We start from the raw sequence: 20781 nt of genomic DNA on the forward strand, positions 1-20781 counted from the left end.
CTTTTTGAGTTAAGGAGTAACCAAGGAAAACAGCTGGAACAGCCCTAGGTGCAAATTTATCAGACTTCTTCAAGGAAGTAACATAACCTAGACAACCAAAGACCTTCAAGTGAGATAAATCTGGTGAGTTCTTAGAGAGAACCTCAACTGGTACTTTACCATGAAGAGTATGAGAAGGCAACCTGTTGATCAAGTACACTGCAATAGCCACACAATCTCCCCAAAACCTGAGAGGAACACTGGCTTGAAATCTGATGGCTCGAGCAGTGTCTAAAATATACCTATGTCTTCTCTCAACAACTCCATTCTGTTGAGGAGTATAGACACAAGAACTCTGATGCAATATCCCTAAGGATCGAAGCAAGCTGGAAACTTGAGAGTTAAAAAACTCACAACCATTGTCAGTGTGCAAAATCTTAATGACCGCAGATTGGACATTTTTTAGCATTAGCAAGAAATCAGTCAAGGCAACGATAACTTCTGACTTCGAATTTAACAGAAATATCCAGGTATACCTAGAATAATCATCCACCAAGGTTAAAAAATACTTCTTCCCATCATAAGTAGGTACCCTATAGGGACCCCATACATCACCATGAATAATATGAAAGCAAGCAGCAGATTGTGAAGTACTCAGAGGAAAAGGAATTCGTGTTTGCTTAGCCAAAGGGCACACAGTACAATGTTTGTGATCAAAATTTACATTGTCAACATAGCAATTCAAATTTTCAACTTCTTCAAAGTATTTAAAGGAGCATGGCCCAATCTTCTGTGCCATAGATCTATGTCTGTTTTATTCTTAGACTTCTCTACTAAGACAGAGTGACACCTAGTCTTGATGTACTCAGGCTTGTCATGTCCTGCATTCAGGCAAGGAGAATCCACCACATACAGACCTTGAACATGTTTACCAGTCCCCTTCACCTTTCCACTGAAGAGATCTTGAAAAGTACAGAAATCAGGATAGAAATGAACTGAGCAGTTCAATTCCTCGGTAAGTTTTGACACAGAAAGCAAGTTATGTTGAAACTCTGGTATATACATCACATTATGTATGTCGTGTCTTCCCAAAACTGTAGAGGAACCTAAGTGACTCACTTTAGCTGTGTTTCCAGTAGGTAGCATAACATTGCCTTTGCTTGCATTAAGAAGAGATCTAGTATTGGATAGTAGACTAGGATCACTAACCATATGATTGGTTGCTCCTGTGTCTACTATCCATTGGTTAGAGGGGATTAACAATACCTGCAGATAGAGCAGTACCACTAGTCTCACTGTTTTGTCCAATCATCTGCAGAATTTAATTGTATTGCTCAGGAGTAAAGTGTGGAGCACTAGGATGAGAGATCTGCGAAGATCTAGACTGATGTACATAAGAATATGTAGGATTGGAGGAAGTTGCACCCAAAGTATTACTAGAGCTACCTGAATAACCATCCATATCTGATGAAGTATCATGTTCACTAGCAAAGTTGACAGCATTTCCATGTCCTGATGATGCAGCTGAGTGTGAGTTAAACTTCTTCTTTGAGTTTAGTCTAAAATCAGGAGGATATCCATGCAGTTGGTAGCATCGGTCGCTAGTATGACCAGTGTAGTGACAGTAATCACACTGTAGATGACTATTTTTTCTGTTTTTAGAGCCAGAGCTTGAGGCATTGCCTGTCTCTGGTATGCTTCCCATCAACAAAACCAAGCTTACTTTTTCCCAATAAAGCAAGGCGCATAGATCTACTCCAGATGGCATAGTTTTCAGGACCAGTGAGCTGAATTGAAACCAAAGAGCTTCCTGAGGTATCTGATGGATGCAGATACAGGGGATGATAATGATCAATCTCGATTGAATGAGGTGGGACAACTGCTGCATCATTGGACTCATCAATCGCCATGGATTATAGATCGAAGCTCTAAAAGGAACAGTAATAAGCAAATCAACAAAAAATCACTACAAAGATGAACAACTACAAGTTAAAAAAACTACAAATTGATGATGAACTCCTGCTCGAGCACTCAGGCTCTGATACCATGTAAACTTATGGAGTAATCACCATCTAGAAGATGCAAAAGGATCAGGAAGAAGAAGATACAGAGAGAATAGAAGAAAGAGAACTCATTCTCATTAAGCTGAAAGCATCTTAAAAAATATCTTTACAATGCTATGTCTATATAAAGGAAAGTTACTGTGCTAACTAACTCTAACAACTTTCTAACCTTCTAACTGATTCTAGAATAATTATCTTGTGAACTGCTCTAATCCTAGCTGTCATAAATCTAACCAACATAATTGAATAATTAAAAGATATGCAATACCTGTGACTCCTTTGGCGAGACGTTTCATTATATAAGACTCAACAGATCACAGAGTAACAGTTGAAAGAAAAAAATTGTCAGACAATTATAACAAATTAGCAAAAAAAATAATCTAAAAATTAGTAACAAAGAAATCAAAACAAGGGAGGAGATTATATTATATACATTACAAATTAAGAAGAGAAGTTAGTATTACGAAGTCAAACCTGGTGCAATCTTTATCTAAGAAATTAATAATGACACTTTCTCTAGACAATAAATAAACAAATCCAACTGGGAGTAATTGAGATAGGTGTATATAGGATTTAAGTGTTATTGATTCCAACAAGCATAGAAAGGAAAAAAAAAACATGAAAACTTCAAAACGAAAATAAAAGTTCATGATGTTTTTTCGTACTTAGAACATGATGTTTGTTGAAGCTTGAGTGAAGAGCTAAAACCTATCTTCTTTTGTGGAAGGTCAAATATCAAGAGGTTCTCTTCCAATTGATATCCTCCTATCTCAATTGATGGTGCCCTTGTTTGATCTTGTCCCACAAATGCTAAACACATAACATCCTTATTAACTCGTACCACTGAATTTGTTCCATAAATCCTCCAAAATGCACTCTTCTTGTGAAAAACAATATCGATCACAGGAACATCTGGTCCAACATTTGTGTTTCTAATGTTTTTGAACTAAAGCAAAGTCCAAATTGTTTCGTAGGAGGCTCTACAATTGTCACATTCTTAGGAAGCGCGTTGATGAAAGCAGTTTTAACAGCATCGTAAATGGTAGTGTGTAAGATTGTGAAAGCTGTCGTTGTGCTGATTCTTGTTCCACCAAGTCCTTGCTTAATAGATAACAATGTTTTATTTAATGGCACATTTTTTCCCGCGATTCGAATGGATGAAACTTTGACATGGTACTCTGAAAACTTTGAAGTGGTAAAGGTATTTTTGACTAGTGGGGTGTAGACAAGATTCTTGGAGATATCAATCATAGGATTGTAAACATAATATGGAGTAGAACCAATGAAAATAACTCCACTAGATCTTGTAGATGAGCTTAAGCAAATACCAAACTTATTGGTGAATTTTGAGTCTAATGAAGCAAGTTGATTAGGAATGGATATTGTACTATTGTGTCCAAAACCTGCAATTCCTGTGATTGAGACATAATATGTTGAGAATACAGTTAAAAATATAAGTGTGTTCTCTCTAACAATTTAAACTTTTAGATAAGATGGTCACATACTTCAACATGCTACATAAAAGTCTCGATCAGATCGAATCTCACCGCCACTCATTTATATATATATACAAATCCACGTGCTTGAATCAGGCCCCTCATGAGGGAGTGATGCATGCGACCCATACATGTAAAAGAACTAGTATGACTGATGCATAATATACTACCTGACATAAAAGTTTTATGGCATCAAAGAGTACCCAGCTAGACCTCAAGTGATATGTCGCCAAATCCAGCAGGAACGCAGAGTGAGACAAACATGTACGGATAGAATATGGATAGTGGAGTACTAGCTAAAGTAGATGAATATATATATAAAAAGAAGGGACAAGGAAGGTCTTGTCTGTTGTGTTTTTCATGGAGTATTCGTCACAAAATTGGTAGAACTGGATGAAGCACTTGGTGATATATCAATATAACCGTTTGTTTGACCAAAAATAAAATAAAAATTATATGGTCAAAATTTAAAAGTTTGAATCTAGATTTTACAGTTGTGCCAAATAAATTAAGATAAAAGAGTACTATAATAATTGAATAATTAAAAAGTATACTCTCTCTAACAATAAAACAAAAAACTTTTAGACAAGACAATCACACAGTTCAATACCTGTAACTCCTTTGGCGAGATGTGTCATAATAAAAGACCTAATGCAAGTGAAAATAAACTTTGGCTGAGAGACAAGGACGACTGGCTTTGAACCAATAGCCAACACATCCTCAGCAAGTTCTGCACCTGTATAAGTATCAATAATGGGATTTCCATCAAAAGTATGGCAAGTATTGTTGTTGCATCCGGGCCGCGGTTTAGATAGGCAGATGCTTCCACAGGCATTAAACTCAGCCTTGGCAAAAGAACATTGTTTGGACTCACAAAGAACTGGTTTGTAAGTTGAACTATTGTAACCACTTTCACAGTCCACCAATAAGCTTGCACTGCCGAGGTGGACTGTGAAGTTTACGGGTATTAAAGGAGTTCTTTGCCCTATTACAGTAATGTATTGTAGGGTTGATGAGTCTTTGGTGACCGGAAGGATTAGGGTAGTAGGTAGTACGATCGATGAACATAGAGAAATAATATTGAGTAGAAGAAATAAGAGGATGAAAGTGTAGATGTTGGAAGATGAAGAAAATTTTGATGTCAACATGATAGGAGAAAGAGAGCAAATGATGTATAATAAGAATGAGAAAATTTTTACTATGGGTGAGGCCCAACCAACCAAAGTTGGAAGAGGCTCCACCCATTTTTTGACATGTGGATCGTGGGGTCCAAATTATTAGTTAAGGCTAAAAAATGAAACCAAAAGGAGAGAGAATGTAAAGTTTGAGTGGGAATTGCAAGATAATTGTGGGGTCCATGTCAACTTCAATTAAATAAATTAAAATATTATATTGAAAGTGGAAAAGTGCAAGGGAATAAAAAGTCATATTATTAGTTGATCAATATTTTTATTTTCTATTTTATATCCACATTTATTTAACGTGTTGAATTGAATATCTATTAAAAATATTATTCTTATATTGAAATTTGTTTACACTCTATTTTCTTTAAACTCGCGTTACTTTTAAAAATAGTTCTATATTACAAGATAAGATAAGATTTGTGTATTTTTTATTGTCTTCAAACTAATTTACTATTAACGTCAAATACCAAATTGAAGACATGCATAATTCTAATCACCTATTAAATAAACCCTTTAATGCTACTAAAGCAATGGGGTGAAGAAATGGAGGACAATATGAAAAAAGAGCGGAAAAAAAGAAAGTGATATCGTTTGTTTTGAAAACTCGAAAATCTCATTAAATGATTGTTGGTTAATTTTATCATGTTGCGTTTCATTTACACAAAATATAAATTATTTCATTAGTTAAATTATTTATCGTAGTGACTAGGAAACTAAAATAAATAAATTGAACTCTCACAAAAATGTAAAAATTCATATAATCAACCAATTGAGCTACTAAAATTCATTCGGTATTATTTATTACAAAATTCACAATTTAATTTTAATTATTTAAATTTTAGTCATTAATTTATTTTTTGAGATTTTCAATTTTAACCACCCAATTCTTAATTGCCTTGTAACTCTTCTTAATACACTCTATTTTAATTATCTAAAATAAATAATAATTCCGAAAAAATATTTTAAATAATATGAGACGGAGGGACCACAAGTTTGTATAGAACCTTTTCTCAATTAATAAATGCTAACATAATGTACATTCTCACTAGTCACTACGATAAATAATTTAACTAATGAAATAATTTATATTTTGTGTAAATGAAACGCAACATGATAAAATTAACCAACAATCATTTAATGAGATTTTCGAGTTTTCAAAACAAACGATATCACTTTCTTTTTTTCCGCTCTTTTTTCATATTGTCCTCCATTTCTTCACCCCATTGCTTTAGTAGCATTAAAGGGTTTATTTAATAGGTGATTAGAATTATGCATGTCTTCAATTTGGTATTTGACGTTAATAGTAAATTAGTTTGAAGACAATAAAAAATACACAAATCTTATCTTATCTTGTAATATAGAACTATTTTTAAAAGTAACGCGAGTTTAAAGAAAATAGAGTGTAAACAAATTTCAATATAAGAATAATATTTTTAATAGATATTCAATTCAACACGTTAAATAAATGTGGATATAAAATAGAAAATAAAAATATTGATCAACTAATAATATGACTTTTTATTCCCTTGCACTTTTCCACTTTCAATATAATATTTTAATTTATTTAATTGAAGTTGACATGGACCCCACAATTATCTTGCAATTCCCACTCAAACTTTACATTCTCTCTCCTTTTGGTTTCATTTTTTAGCCTTAACTAATAATTTGGGCCCCACGATCCACATGTCAAAAAATGGGTGGAGCCTCTTCCAACTTTGGTTGGTTGGGCCTCACCCATAGTAAAATTTTTCTGAGTGTGAAACACTATAATGGCTCCATGTTTTTTTTTTTTGTTAACATAATTAACTATGTGGAAAATGTGACCCAACTTTGATTTGATTTGATTTTTTTTTGTTTATAGCGGTTGACTTATAATGGCTCCATATTGACTTTGAATTAAATCTAGTCAGCATGATGCAAATGAAAAATATGGAGTTATCTCATGCACATGACCAAGTTGACCTATTTGAATAGTGAGAACACTTATATATGCTTCTCATCTCGATTTTCAAACGTCAAATTAACATCTGGATAATCATATCATTCATGTTCTTTTAAAGTTCAGAAAAAATAGGCGTGGAGTCATGATTTAAATTAAAATTAATAGGTTTAATATTTATGTTACTACTGTTATTTTCATTTCACTTTGGTTGAATATATAGACTACTTTTTAAATTTGGGTTCAGAATTTTGACATTTTAATCATTTGACACTCCTAATTCATTGTTTAGTAGTTAATTCCTAATGCTTTAACGTTTTTCAACTACTTACTATTTCCTTTTTAATTTATAATTTCACAACAATTATCAAAATATTACAAGTGACTTATAATTTAAATTTGCAATTAATGCTATACACAATTCATTTGTTTGTATCCCTCTATCTCTTTCTACTATGATTATATTTAAATAGGACAAGTCAATGCGAAAAGTTTAATTTTCTAGATCTACTTTAATAAATAACAACTACTTTGGATCTATGTTTGTGCATGTGATGTGATTTGTGAGGGTAGCGAGTTTATTTCTAAGATATTCGAATCTCTACGAGCTGAATAATTCAAATACTTTGGATGTATGTTTGTGCATGTGACCTGCACTAATGGTTTTTGACATAATAATAGGATAATCCTTTCACCATTAATTCCTTTTCTTTCTTCGTTTCAACGATACACTACACCAAAAGAGACCTTTAGTGGCAATTAATTTTCCTTTTAGCGGTAATATTTATTGTCACAAATACATTTACCGGCATTTGATTAAATGTCATTGGATCCAATGTCGCTAAAGTCTTTAGTGACATTTATGTCGAGTGCCGATAAAGACCCTTATTATTGCCGCTAAAAGTAAATTACTTTTAGCGGCCTTTACTATTGCCATTAAAGCCACCTTAGAAACAAGCATATTTGTGGCTTTTGCTATTTCCGGCAAAGATAATAATTGTAACGACTTAAAAGTAATCATAAATTCACCTTAATTCACATATTTAACCCTCTTTTATAACATCAAAAATAAAATTCACAAGAGAAATAAGTTCGAAGATAGTAAAGAAGAATTACCAAACTCAAAACAATGTCATTCACTTAAAATAAGAACAGACAATCTTAATACATTCACTTTCTTATCTTGTAGCTGTGAAAGAAACTATGAATCATAAAAGTAGAAAAAATGCATTCAACAATAGAGAAAATAAGGCAATTAAGCCACTATTTTTTTTTCATAATGCAAAATGTGCAGCTTTCTAGATCAGTGTGTCATTCCAACAGGCTCACCATTTGAATGAGTATGCCACTGTACACATATAGCGGCAGATGGTTAGACAACAAAAAATTGACATGCCAATTACATATCTTACTCACTAAGATCTTGGTGACTAAAATTGGAAATAGGGACACAATAGAAATGCACCAATCATGGTCCTGTCATGTACCTAGTTCAGATACAATATTTCATATCACAACTAAGGAATCAATTGATAAGAAACAGCCTCGTTAGCAAGAGGAATAAACTAAAGTAATTCCTTTTCAAATCCACCAAGCAGTTCATATATATGACGTCCTGGCCAGTCTAAAGTAGTGTGTTACTACACACCAACTTAAAAACTAAGGTTCAGTAACATATACTGTCAAGCAAAATCTCAGAAAATATTAATAATCTCATAGTAACTTTTAACCAGTTGATTATACTCAAATGCTTGACATATGACTTGTATCAAGAAATTAAAATCAAATTAAGCAGCATATAGAGAACGGTAGTACCCGAGCTCAAGCATGTAAAGCTTGATGTATAAGCAGAATATCAGCATTTTGTATTTTGTATAAGCAGAATATCAACATGAGTAGACTATATGTCAAAATCATATATCTAAAGATTAGCATGTTTATTCATCACAGTAGAAAAACAACAGTCATCGAGAAAGTTGAACGAGCCTTCCCCCACCACAGAACTATCGAAATGCAAACTTTCAACATATATTCAACAAAAATTAGCTAATCAAATGAAATCCAGAATGTAAAAAGTCCAATAAAACCACAAACCTCAGAATTAAGAAGCATAAAACAAGAATCAATAGCTTGGCATTACACATATAACCAAGTAATAATAGTATCTTTTGGACAGCCAGAGCTAGGTGTTTAAACAGTGGTACTTCCAGCACTATGGTGTTGACATTGATAGGAAAAATAAGGGACCCGCTGAGAAGGAAACTACAACCGAGGTACCTCATAATAATCACACCGTTCTACTTAATATTATTTATAGCAAGGATCCACAAATTGCTTACTAATGTTATCATAAATTTGTTTTTTTTCCTGCCATAAGGATCTTTCTTTTCTCTATATATGAATTTTAGCTAGTGACGATCCGTTCAATGACATAATTATATTTGGTTAAGTGATGTGTGAGAAGTGTATGAAATATTTCCCCGTATATACACTGATACTTTTCTTATGGCAACATTGAAGGAGGGAGAAGCAGCTGCAAAAGCTAAGGAATCTAAGAAGACCAATCATGTAGTAAGCAATTCAGCTTTGGTAGGCTATATGCCTACATCTCATCGTAAACTTTATTTCTATTTGTCAATTAATAGAAATTTATACAATGTAGTTGTCTATGTATTAGTGATTCTTATATCTATGTATTTGTTTTCTCATAATTTATGTCACAGAGTTGGACCAATGAGCTTGAACCCCAAGAAAAGAGAGCAAGGAAAAAAATATAAAAGGCGGTCGGAAAGAGATAACCAGCAGAACTGGACACAATATTCAGACACAAACAATTAGCACACAAAGGTATAATGAGACTCCAATTTTACAATCAGAGCACGAGTAAATGGATAAGTCAAGCAAGCAGATTTGGTACCTTCACATTGTATCCATTCTCAAGAACTTCAACTGATCAAGATCTTCTCCAAGTTACAGTGATCTTGATTCTAATTCTGATATGTTTTCAGAAATTTATAATCATAGATCTGGATATAAAATAAGAGAAAGACAATTGCTCAGTCATACAATATATGAATGGAAAATTGTATTGAAAATATTACACAAATATATTTCTTTCTTCAGTGGCTTCTCCATATCTGAGCTTTAAGACTTGTGACTAGCTAAAAGATTTAGACTATTATGTATCTGAGATGTGGAAAAATAGGTGGAATTCTTGGAACCTCTACCCAAAGAGAGCTTCAGGGAATTCTTCTACCAAGAATTTCATCCCTGCAAGAAAAGCTACCGCCAAAAATAGAAGCAATCATACAAGTATACTAGTCTGGCATACTATTGAAAGAAAAAAAAGAGCAAAATGTCTAAACCTGCTTTCCCATTTGTGGGGAGATCACAACATAAACTTTTGACTCCGACATTGTTGAGTACAACTTCTCTGTATCTCCACCAGTTGTTCCCATTACCAAAGGTACTCCAACTTTGCTGTATAATTAAGCATTATCTGCAAATTCATGGTGGTAATAAGAACATTACAATGGCTCATTCCACACCGTCTTCTACCCTCCACTAAAGACACGCGTAAAAGATATCACAGGAAACTTTGTATCTATGGACAAACTTTAAAAGTTTAGCATTTTATCAAAAATAACATTCTAAAACCCCCAAACACAAAAGAAAATTAAGTTGTAAGGAAATCGAAATATTCTATGTTTTCCTCTCAACACAACCATGGTTTCTTTCTAACAAAATTAACCAAAATATTCATAATGAAATGGTTCTCCATGTCTGTCTCTAATACTTAGCTTCTATTAGCTCCAGTATTATACCATAAAGGTTCCAAAACATACTCACAATTTGCTAAGTTACAATGTAGCAGGATATATCATACAGACAAAACATAAGCTTCACATTGATATCAAACACGAAATATCAAAACAATAAGATCAATATATCGCGGAATTCAACAGTTTATCAAGAACAACACAACAGTTTATCAATTTGCTAAGTTATAATGTACCCCAATGAACAGATATTTATCAAGCATCTAATGAAATGCATGTTCAAATGAACAAAGACATGAAAAAACTGAGAAGTTATAAAAATCTGAAGCCACCGAAACTGATGATAAGGGTAAAAAGAGGAGCAAGATGGAACACCTCTTGCCGGTAATTTGTCTCCGGCGAGTGACGAGTGAAATCACCATATCAACCTCTTTGTTACCTCCGTCACTTTGTAAAAAGCGTCGTTGTTCAGCCTATTCGATCCTTTATCGACCTCATTGTTACGTCTCCACCAGCTGATTAGCACAAATGTTTGCTCTGAATGGCCCCCCGCACTCGATTCTTAGCACGGAACCCTAATTGTACTTACAAACACGAATTGAAGAAAATTGAGGACTGAAAATACCTAGGGCAGGGATTTGGGGGAAATAATTCGCTTTAGAGAGAGCGCCCAGCGAGGGAGAAGCAGAACGAGTGATTTTCATTTTTTCTTAAAGATTTACTTTAATAAGGAATATCTTGAGTTAATTGAGGAGAAGGTGACAAAAAAGTCTTAAAACTAAAATTGGTGACAAAAAAAAATTGACCAAGTCAAACCTTTTCTTAATTAGTGATTAAGATAATTGGGGATTAAAATGTAATATTTAAAACTTTTAAACTTTTAAAAATATTCAAATAAACCCATTCCCAATAGTCTTTCGGGACAATGAATTAAGGGTTATAGAAAAGTTTCAAAATTAGGAATTAGTGACTCAAGTCTTAATTATTGAGTAGGGGTGACAATTTTTTAAATTAAGAATTAAGGGGTTGCATTTTTCATCCCTAAGTTTTTTTATTTAAACTTTAGTCCATCTTATATAAAATCCTAAATAATAAGAAATGGAGGGGAAAAAAGGGTACCAACGGCTCACTTTTTCCCTTTTTCTCTCTTGCTTATTCTTCCATTATTGGGGACCATTGTTGCTGCTCTTCTTCTTCATTCTTCTTCTCCATCATCATTCTTCTTCTTCTTCTTCTTGTTCATCACCATCTTCTTTTGGTTGTTCATAATTTTTTTCTTCTTCAGTTGATATTCACATTGTACTGCTGCTTTCAGACCAATTTTCATTCATATATCATTGGATATTACATCATAGGTGATTTTGGTAAGTAAACTAATGATTTTTACTCTAATTTTTCATTTTGATAGTTTGAGTGTTTCTTCAAAATTTTACAGCAGCGTACTCAACAAGTAAGTCATCTGTTGCAATAGATAGATTACCTGTTGGATACATATTACAGTACCATGTCAAGCTGAGATTGAACCAGAAGCTTCTCCCAATAGATAAGTCATTTATTGCAATTGATGTCTCATCTGTTGCACCAGATGACTCATCTTTTGCAATAAAGAGCTTACCTGTTAGATACATATTACAATATCAGACCAAGCTGGGAAAGAACCAGAAGCTTGTCACAACAGATGAGCCATTTATTGACAACATATGAGTCATCTGCTGCACTAGACGACTCATCTGTTGCAACAGATGACTTACCCGTTGAATACATGTTATAGTACCAGGTCAAACTAGGACAAAATCAGAAATTTGTCCAAACATGTAAGTCATATATTGCAACATATCAATTACATGTTCCAACAAATCAATTACATGTTGCAATAAATGACTCATCTATTACAACAATTGACTTACATGTTGAATAAGCTTTTGGTTCTGGACATGTATCCAACAAGTGAATCATCTGCTGCAACGGATGACCTACTTGTTGCAATAGATAATTGACTTGTTGGGACAATGATTGTGCATATGATTTTTAACTGTATATAGCCACTCAACTTTACTATACAATCATTATTAAATATTTTTAATAAATTCCTTTAGGTACCAGTAATGGAAGAATCAATAACAATAGTGTTAATTTTGTATAATGATTTTGTGAACTCAATCATTAGCCATTGTGGACTAAATTGTCAACCAAATGATCTTGTCATCAGTTACATGCATAAGTCTTTTGAAAATCAGAGGGTCTTGCCTCTTAAGATAAGAAATCAACTTCGTTTGGGTGCTTATCTGAGTGATGCAACTAGGTCCGTTTTAAGGGTATACGTTGTTGAAAAATCGATAGAGAATGAAAATGTAGAACAAGACCAACAAAATCTGTTAAATGATGAATTGAATGAGATGAACATGAATATTCCAGATGATGAGATTGAACATGATGTGGAGGAGAACCAAACACCTACACCTATTGTTGATATAGGGGGCAGTTCTCAGTTAAAACAGTTGAACAATCTTCAAGATGATGAGACAGGTTTTTACATAGGAATGACATTCAAGAACAAAGAATAATTAGTCACTTCATTGCATATTGCTTGCTTGAAAAAAGATTTCAAACTTGCAAAGGTGACTAATTCGCGTAGTGTGTATTGTTTTAAATGTGCACATCCAGAGTGCAAATAGTGGTTAAGGGTTGTGAAATTCATAAGTTCTGATAGATTTTGTATTAAAATTTATAAAAAGTATCACACATGTGGTTCAAAGCACGTTACGAGTCATAATCCACATGCCACAACAAAAGTCCTTGGTAAATACTTCAAAAATAGCTTTCCTAATGGTAAAGGTCCATCTACAAGAGATATGACCAATCAACTCCGTACAGAATTGGGTTGTAAGGTGAGTTGTTGGAAGATATATAAGGTAGGGAGATTGCAAAGTCTTTGGTTAGGGGAACACATGAGCACTGGTATGGAGTGCTTGATGCATACCGTTATATGCTTGAGTCCGCAAATCCAGGAAGTAAGACGACATTGCAGGTTGATGAAAATGGACAGTTCAAGTACTTTTTTGTAGCCTATGCGGCTTGGATTCAAGATTTTCAACAATTGAGAAAAGTCATAGCCGTTGACGGGACATTCTTGAAGAGCAAGTATGAAGGAGTTTTACTATCGGCGGTGGCGCAAGATGCGGAGAATCATATTTTTTTCGGTGGCTTTTTTGTGTAGTGGATAAAGAATGTGATGCCTCATATCAATATTGTTTTGAACAAAATGAGAAGTTATGTAGATGATACCGATGAATGTTGACACCCAATTTTGACCCTCCCCGATAATAACTAGTTTTTGAGCTTCTTAATTTTCAAACGATTTAGAATAATTAGCTTTGTAAAATTCAAATAGTTTCAAGTTTATTTTAAAGTAATTTCAGTCGGTTTTTATAGTATTTCGAATGATAAACATATTTCATATAATTATATATGTAATTAGTACATTTTATAAATGTTTGAAAAATCATAACAACAGATTTTTACTTTGTTAAAAATAAATATTTTATTAATTTAGTTCTAGTTTGAATTGTGGTTTTAATTTTGGATTAATAAGTTTATAGGTAAATCGATTAGTTTATGGTTAAGTTAATTATTTTATTTCGTTAAGATTAAAAAGCTCATAAACTAATTAGGTTAATTTGTCTTATTTAAATTGCTAGCCGAACTCATCCCAATTAATTCAATTTGACTACATCTCTAATCTCCGATTGGCTATAATTTAAATCATATGGCAAAAACCTAATTTAATTCTCATCAATTTAAGTTGTTTTCACCCTTGACCCATCTTAAATGACCAATCTTTGGACTTGCATTTTGCATTTTCAGCAAACTTCCAGCAGCCCAATTCCTCTCACACCAAAGATCTAACTCCATACGTACAACCAAATAAGGCTCAAAGCCCATCAGCCTTCTTCATTACAAATATCAGAAGTAAGTTCAGCCCATTATGAGGTTTTCATCCTTATTCTATCATTAAGACTCATAACATCTCTCCCTTTTCCTTTCTTAGGTAAAGTTCCAATTTGTTTTCATCCCAATTCAGATTGGTTTCACCATTTTCAGCTAAGTTTTTCCTCTCTCCCTTGCACATTTAAAGCTCCTTCTTGAAAAGCTGAAATTTTCTATTTTTTGTTGACCAAAATCGCTGCAACTATGGAGAAAAAGGACGATTTTGTTGATCTCTCCTTGTCATATTTTGGACTGATCTCAACGTGCTTTTTTTGAAAAAACTCAAACAATTTTTCATTCTTCAATTCCCGCTTAAAAGGTTTTGGCTATGAAGATTCACAGAGATCTTCAGTAGAAAGGGGGAAGAGGAAAAGAAAAAGAAAGGATTTATTTTTTGAGCGAAATACAAAAAAAAAAACGACTTGAGCAAAAGTAGGCGAAATACATACTAAATATATTAAGAAAGTGAAGAGGATAGTAGATTTCTAGTCCAAGTTTTCCTCCGTCCCATTCTGCTGCCAGCGTTCCCTCCACGTTCGATTGGTTTGAGGTTCTGTTCGAGCTCGCTGTTCTTTGCGTGTGTCTCATATTTTGTGTGGGAGAAGCTGCTGCTCTGCTGCTCGTTTGTATCCCTGGTCGCTGCCCGGAAAAGGTAACCTTTTCTCCGATGGATTTTCTCTTCATCTCTTACTCTGTTTTGTTTTGTTAATATTGTAAGATCGTTACCCTGGGGTTGTTCGCTGACTAGTCGTTATTAAGTAGATGATGTTGTTAATATGAGTTATGTATCCTAGCTTGTTTTCATGGATTAGTTATAATATCGTTTTGTGGTTTCTTTGCTAAATTTTATCGAGTGTGGTTGTTTCTGCCTTTCTCTGTTCGAGTGCGTCTAGATGTTCCCCTTTCTGAAACCTTCATTTAAATGCTATTAATCTGTTCTATTTCATGTATGCCGTGTTTAAGTTGTTACTGCTTAATGCTAGTATTCATGTAAGTTTAAGTTCTCTAATAAGATAATACGGTTAATATATATGATATAGTCCCATGCTTGTTCGAACCATGTAGTTTTTTCTATTTCTTGGACATTTTGTTGTCTTACTGTCTCATGTGACGTGTTTAAATCGAGTTTTGTCTTCATGCCATTCGATTTCAGTTGAAAAATGTTCCATTTTTACTTGAATCGGTAGCATCCTTTCCCTATTGTCTGTGACTTCCATTTTGTTCTAAATTTTATTTGCTTTTATTTTTATTATTTTTATTTTTTCACATTTTATTAATTTTCCTACTCACTGTTTCAGTTTGGGTCAAACACTTGACATTAGCCTTGAGTTCTTATGCTTTTATTTGAATACGTGTTTACTTGGTTTGGTATTTTGAGTTAGCTACAATATTTTGAAATTTGTCCTCATCTCATTATTCTAGCAAAAATCACTTAGAGCAGTGTAGTATTGTTGATTTAATAATTGTGGGATATAGCATTTGTAAGTAAGATTTTTGCTCGCTGGCACGTGTTCTAAAAGTGACTATTGCGTAAGTCAATCCACGCCCCCAACTTGAATATGGTGTCTTCTTCATTCCCACTATTTCTTCATAACATTTGTTTAGGATTTTTAATCGTACCGGAGTATAGTTGTATGATCGATTTCCTAGCATGTGATAATGGTTCTGTTCAAAGTGAAATGTTCTTTGTGGTAGTGTGCAAGACTTGAAGTTGTGGCATATCGATTTATTTGTTTTATCTACTTATTAAATCAGCGGGTGGTTTCTTACATTTTGTTTTCTTTTTTTTTACATGTGAAATCTGTCCGAGTTCTCACGGACTCTCTCCTTGCATTTTCCTTTGGGCCATGGAGGCCCAATTCTATTTTTATCCGAGTCCACCGGCCATCAAAAGTCGACGAACAGGTCCCGAAGTTGAGAGGAGCAACCGATTGAGAAAATTTGAAAAAGATTGGGCCTTTGGCCCACTCTCAATTCATAATAGTAGTTTTTTTTTTTTTTTGTTATAATGGGCCTAAGCCCTTGTCATTTTAATTGTTATTGTTGTATTAGTTTAGGACAGGTGAAAGAATTGGGCCTAAGGTCCAAAAGATAGAAAATACTTCTATTATGCTAGAATAGGACAGGCACAAATGACTTAAACGGGCCGAAGGCCCAAAACGAAAATGGGCCCAAATACTGGCCCAGGCGGACAGAAACCAGATATGGGTCCAAACTTCCTTCCCTCTTTACTTTACTGTGTTTGTTTTTGCTTGTTAGTATTTGTCGTTAATCTTAGGGTTGAAAGGTTCAAATCCCCAAAAGACACCATTTTGAATTAATTACTTTAACTAAATTATTCATCTATTGCTTGACTTAAAAATAAATAGATAAAGAAATAATTTTACAAAAATACCTCACCTAGATAATATGTCAACATTTCCTTTTTCTCCCTTAAAATGGTCCTAAATAGTTCAATTTTGCAATTCAAACTAAGTTACAGTTGTTTTAGCCAAATAGTTAATCGTCGGATAACCACATTAGTGGATATTCTAGGTGCTTTTAAAACCTTCCTAGAATGTTAATAGGAACCTCGAACCCCCTCAATAGTTTTCAATAGATTTACTGTTTTAGTCTTTTTGAAAACTAGTAGTTTTCTTGATTTTTTCTCAAAAAATTAAGTGGCGACTCTTAAAATCAATCCAAATATATATATTTTATAAATAAAAACAATGAACTGTGCATAATTTCTGATAGGCATTCAAGTATTCGAAAGATGGTTTCAATTGTGTATCCATCAGCTCATTATGGTTGTTGCATGAGGCACCTTGGAGAAAATATTCGAAATAATTTTCACAATGCAAAGGTCGTATCTCATTTTTATAATGCAGCAAAAGCGTACAATAAAGTTGAGCTCTATGACCATTTCAATCAGATAAGGGATATGGTACCCAAGGCAGCCGAACATCTCGAATCAGTTGGATTTCATAGATGGAGCAGGGTATTTTGTCCGAGAAATAGGTACAATATTATATATTGAGTATCTTGTTTAAGTTTAATATAATTATATATCTTATTAAGTTATTTTTTTATAGGTATAATATTATGACCTCAAACATTGCTGAATCAGTGAATGCATTGTTTGAAGTTGAAAGAGAATTTCCTATCGTCACTTTATTTGATGAAATAAATATGAGATTTGCAAAATTATTTCACGAGAGGCGTATGGAGTTGGTCAACTCACCAAACATACTTGTTCCTTCAATGGAAAAACAAATATCAAAGAATATCAATTTGGGAAATAAGTTATTGGCCCATCAAATAGCCAATTACAAGTTTAGTCTCAACGGTCATGGTGATGTTGCCACGGTCGATCTTCAAAGAAGAACGTGCACATCTAAAGTTTTTGACTTGGACAAAATACCTTGTCCACATGCTATGGCAGCACTTCGATCCCAATATGGTGCATATTTTGGAAATCAGATCTATGAGTACTCGTCTTCATATTATTCGGTGGAAAAATACATAATTGCATATTGTGAGAAAATTAATCCGGTGCCTCCTGAAGATTCTTGAATTGTTCCTTTGGAGATTTCCGAGAGAGAAATACCTCCTCCATATGTTGACCTAAGCAAATCGGGAAGAAGGCGAATGATGAGGAAGCGTGGAGTCGGGGAATCATTTCCAACAAGAAAAAATAAGTGTTCAATATGTAAAAATATTGGACACAAGAGAACAACATGCCCGCTTCGAAATGCTCCATAATTATTGTAATAGTGAAATAACTATTTTGTATTTAGTTATGAATCTGATAATTTTATTTTATTTTGGTTAATTTTGTATGTTCATACTTATTATATAAAATATATTAGTTATGCTCATCCGTTACAACAAACTTTGCATATTTTGCATTAGATGCATTATCTATTGCATTATTTATTGAAATAGATAATTCATCTATTGAAAATAATCAAAAATATATGATCATTTGTTGCAACAATTATAGGAATCAGTTACAACAAATATCTAATATGTATTATTTGTTGCAATAGATGACCCATCCAATGTAAATAATCAAGCATATATGCTCATATGTTGCAATGGATGCTTCATCTGTTGCAATATATGAGCATCAATTGTAACAGATGAACATATATGTTTGATCATTTTCAATCGATTCTATATATATTTGATATGAAATGTTTCATTAACCCATAATTAGTGATAAATTAACTTATTTAATTATAATTACCTTTCAATTAATAAGTTCAATTACATTTTCGATGCATTATAGAGTAATTACATGATCAGCTAACTGTATTCGTCTTAAATAAAGTGATCAATTGATTATTTTGATATGAAATGCTTCATTTACCCATAATTAGTGATAAATAAACTTACAAAATATGGGTAAATATCAGCAATTACAAAATATCAGGTTCTTCACCTTACAAAATATGACTTCAGCAATCCATACCCTCTACAACTTCTGTTGCTCTTCTATGGCTCCTGAAGATGACTCAACATTCCAAGGAAGAGGAGTAGTTACAATTTGTTGTCTCTTTTTCATATTTGATAATATCTTGGAAATTGATTTTCTTGTTCTCTTAATCTTCAATGGTGTGAATGGCTCCGAAATTTTTCTTGATGGAATAACACCTCTCTTAGATATCAATTCCTTAACAACACTAGTACGAGCATCAAGAGACTTCTTCACCAGTAGATATTAACTAAGCAAAAGATGTGGTATGTCCACTAAAAGGGATGAATCCACCATATATACCACCAACATCATCAACATGCTCACCACCACTTTTAGCACCAGCATCACCAATATCAACACCAATATTAACATCAACATCAACATCTAATGCAACATCATTAGTATCACCAGAAACAATAGGTGCTTCCCTTTTGATCGTTGTTGCTCCAGCCAATTCTTTTTTTTTTTATCAAATCCACTGTAGGATCTGATTTTGTGTTAATAATTCCTAGAGTTAAAAAGAATGGCATTTGCAACTCTTGATTTGTGGGGACAAGCCATGGATGTACAATCTATAAACAAAAATAGTTTATATTAAAACTAATCTATAAATTATAATAGATAAAATATTTAATGTAATATTTACCTATATATTTTATTTCTAACAGATGACCCATATGTTGCAACAGATGGGCCATCTATTGGAAGAAAGCAAAACAGTAGCAAATGATCAATTTTTTTTACAACAGATGACTCATATGTTGCAGCAGATAGGTCATCTATGGGAAGTAAGCAAAACAACAACAAACTATTGAGATTTCGTTCAATATATGACCTATTTGTTGCAACAAATAGGTCATATGTTATACCTAAATAAAACAGCAACAAATGATAAAGCTTTCATCCAACAAATGACACATCTATTGCAATAGATCAGCCATCTGTTGGGCAAAAGCAAAACAATAGCAAATTCTTACGTTTTCTTCCAACAGATTACCAATCTATTGCAATAGATGATTATAGAAGAGTCATATATTAGAAGAAAACTAAACGAATGTAAAATAGATAATTAGTTAATTTAAATAAATATGATTCTATAGAAGCCTTACTATATCATGAGGAGGATCGAAGAGATTAATGAAATTTATTTTTGGGTTGTTCTTGGCAGACAATCACCTAAGAATCCTTGATTGAGAAATTTGTTTCGAGTAATCATTGAATTGCTTTCTGAGGTAAGGTATTGCTTCAAATGCCCAAGCCTAAAAATATAAAGATGATGAAAATAAAAATTTAAAATAATTATTCAATAACACAAATAAATAAAATACTAAAATTAGAGGTGAAGTTTACCACGAAAGCCCAAGGAAATCCATATAAATTGTTCATCTTCGGTGATAACTTTGACACCAAATATTCGACAGTCAAGAAATAACTATCATTACCCCATGGGTAATTGTTGAATGCATCCAAATCTTGAGCAAGCACAAACAAACTAAGATCTATGACATTGTTGATATCTTTTACCCATAAAATGGCATGCACAAACCAAACTAAGCACAATCGCTCTTTGTGCTTCTTCAAAACCTTTTTGCTTTGGAGATCTTCTATAAAATCTTTGGCTTTATAACTAGGTCCAATAATAGCCAACAACTCATTTTCATTATTTAGTTTTTCTTTGCCTTTGTTGATTTTGGTGTTGACTGTCTTGACTAGCTTTTTACCTTTCTTGGCAACCTTGACTGATTTAGATATCTTTTTTTCTCTTGGCTTTCTTAAGCATGCAACTTTAGGAAGAGGTTCAGAAGGAGGATGACATCTCAGTCCAGTCACTATGGCAAATTCTTTCATGTCAAAACAAATCGGCATGCCACAGTAGTTTATCCAAATCTCAT

General features: G+C 33.2%; 1 protein-coding gene and 1 pseudogene across 1 annotated transcript; one reads left to right on the forward strand and one right to left on the reverse strand.

Moving 5' to 3' along the window:
* Nucleotides 1-2597: 2597 nt before the first annotated feature.
* Nucleotides 2598-4686, reverse strand: LOC102587600 (basic 7S globulin-like; annotated as a pseudogene).
* A 12496-nt stretch (nucleotides 4687-17182) lies between these two features.
* Nucleotides 17183-17982, forward strand: LOC107060916 (uncharacterized). The gene is made up of 2 exons (XM_015309479.1): nucleotides 17183-17427; nucleotides 17502-17982. The coding sequence occupies exons 1-2, from the start codon at nucleotides 17183-17185 to the stop codon at nucleotides 17980-17982; spliced, it is 726 nt and encodes a 241-aa protein (XP_015164965.1).
* Nucleotides 17983-20781: the final 2799 nt, after the last annotated feature.

This window comes from Solanum tuberosum, unplaced genomic scaffold (assembly GCF_000226075.1).
Source record: "Solanum tuberosum cultivar DM 1-3 516 R44 unplaced genomic scaffold, SolTub_3.0 scf00104, whole genome shotgun sequence".
Classification (NCBI taxonomy): Eukaryota; Viridiplantae; Streptophyta; class Magnoliopsida; order Solanales; family Solanaceae; genus Solanum; species Solanum tuberosum.

Bases quoted from the DNA above. Each gene is read 5' to 3' on its own strand.
- LOC107060916 (XM_015309479.1), top strand. From the start codon at position 17,183: ATGGTTTCAATTGTGTATCCATCAGCTCATTATGGTTGTTGCATGAGG. The intron at 17,428-17,501 runs GTACAATATTAT...ATTTTTTTATAG, and splicing joins GTATTTTGTCCGAGAAATAG to GTATAATATTATGACCTCAA.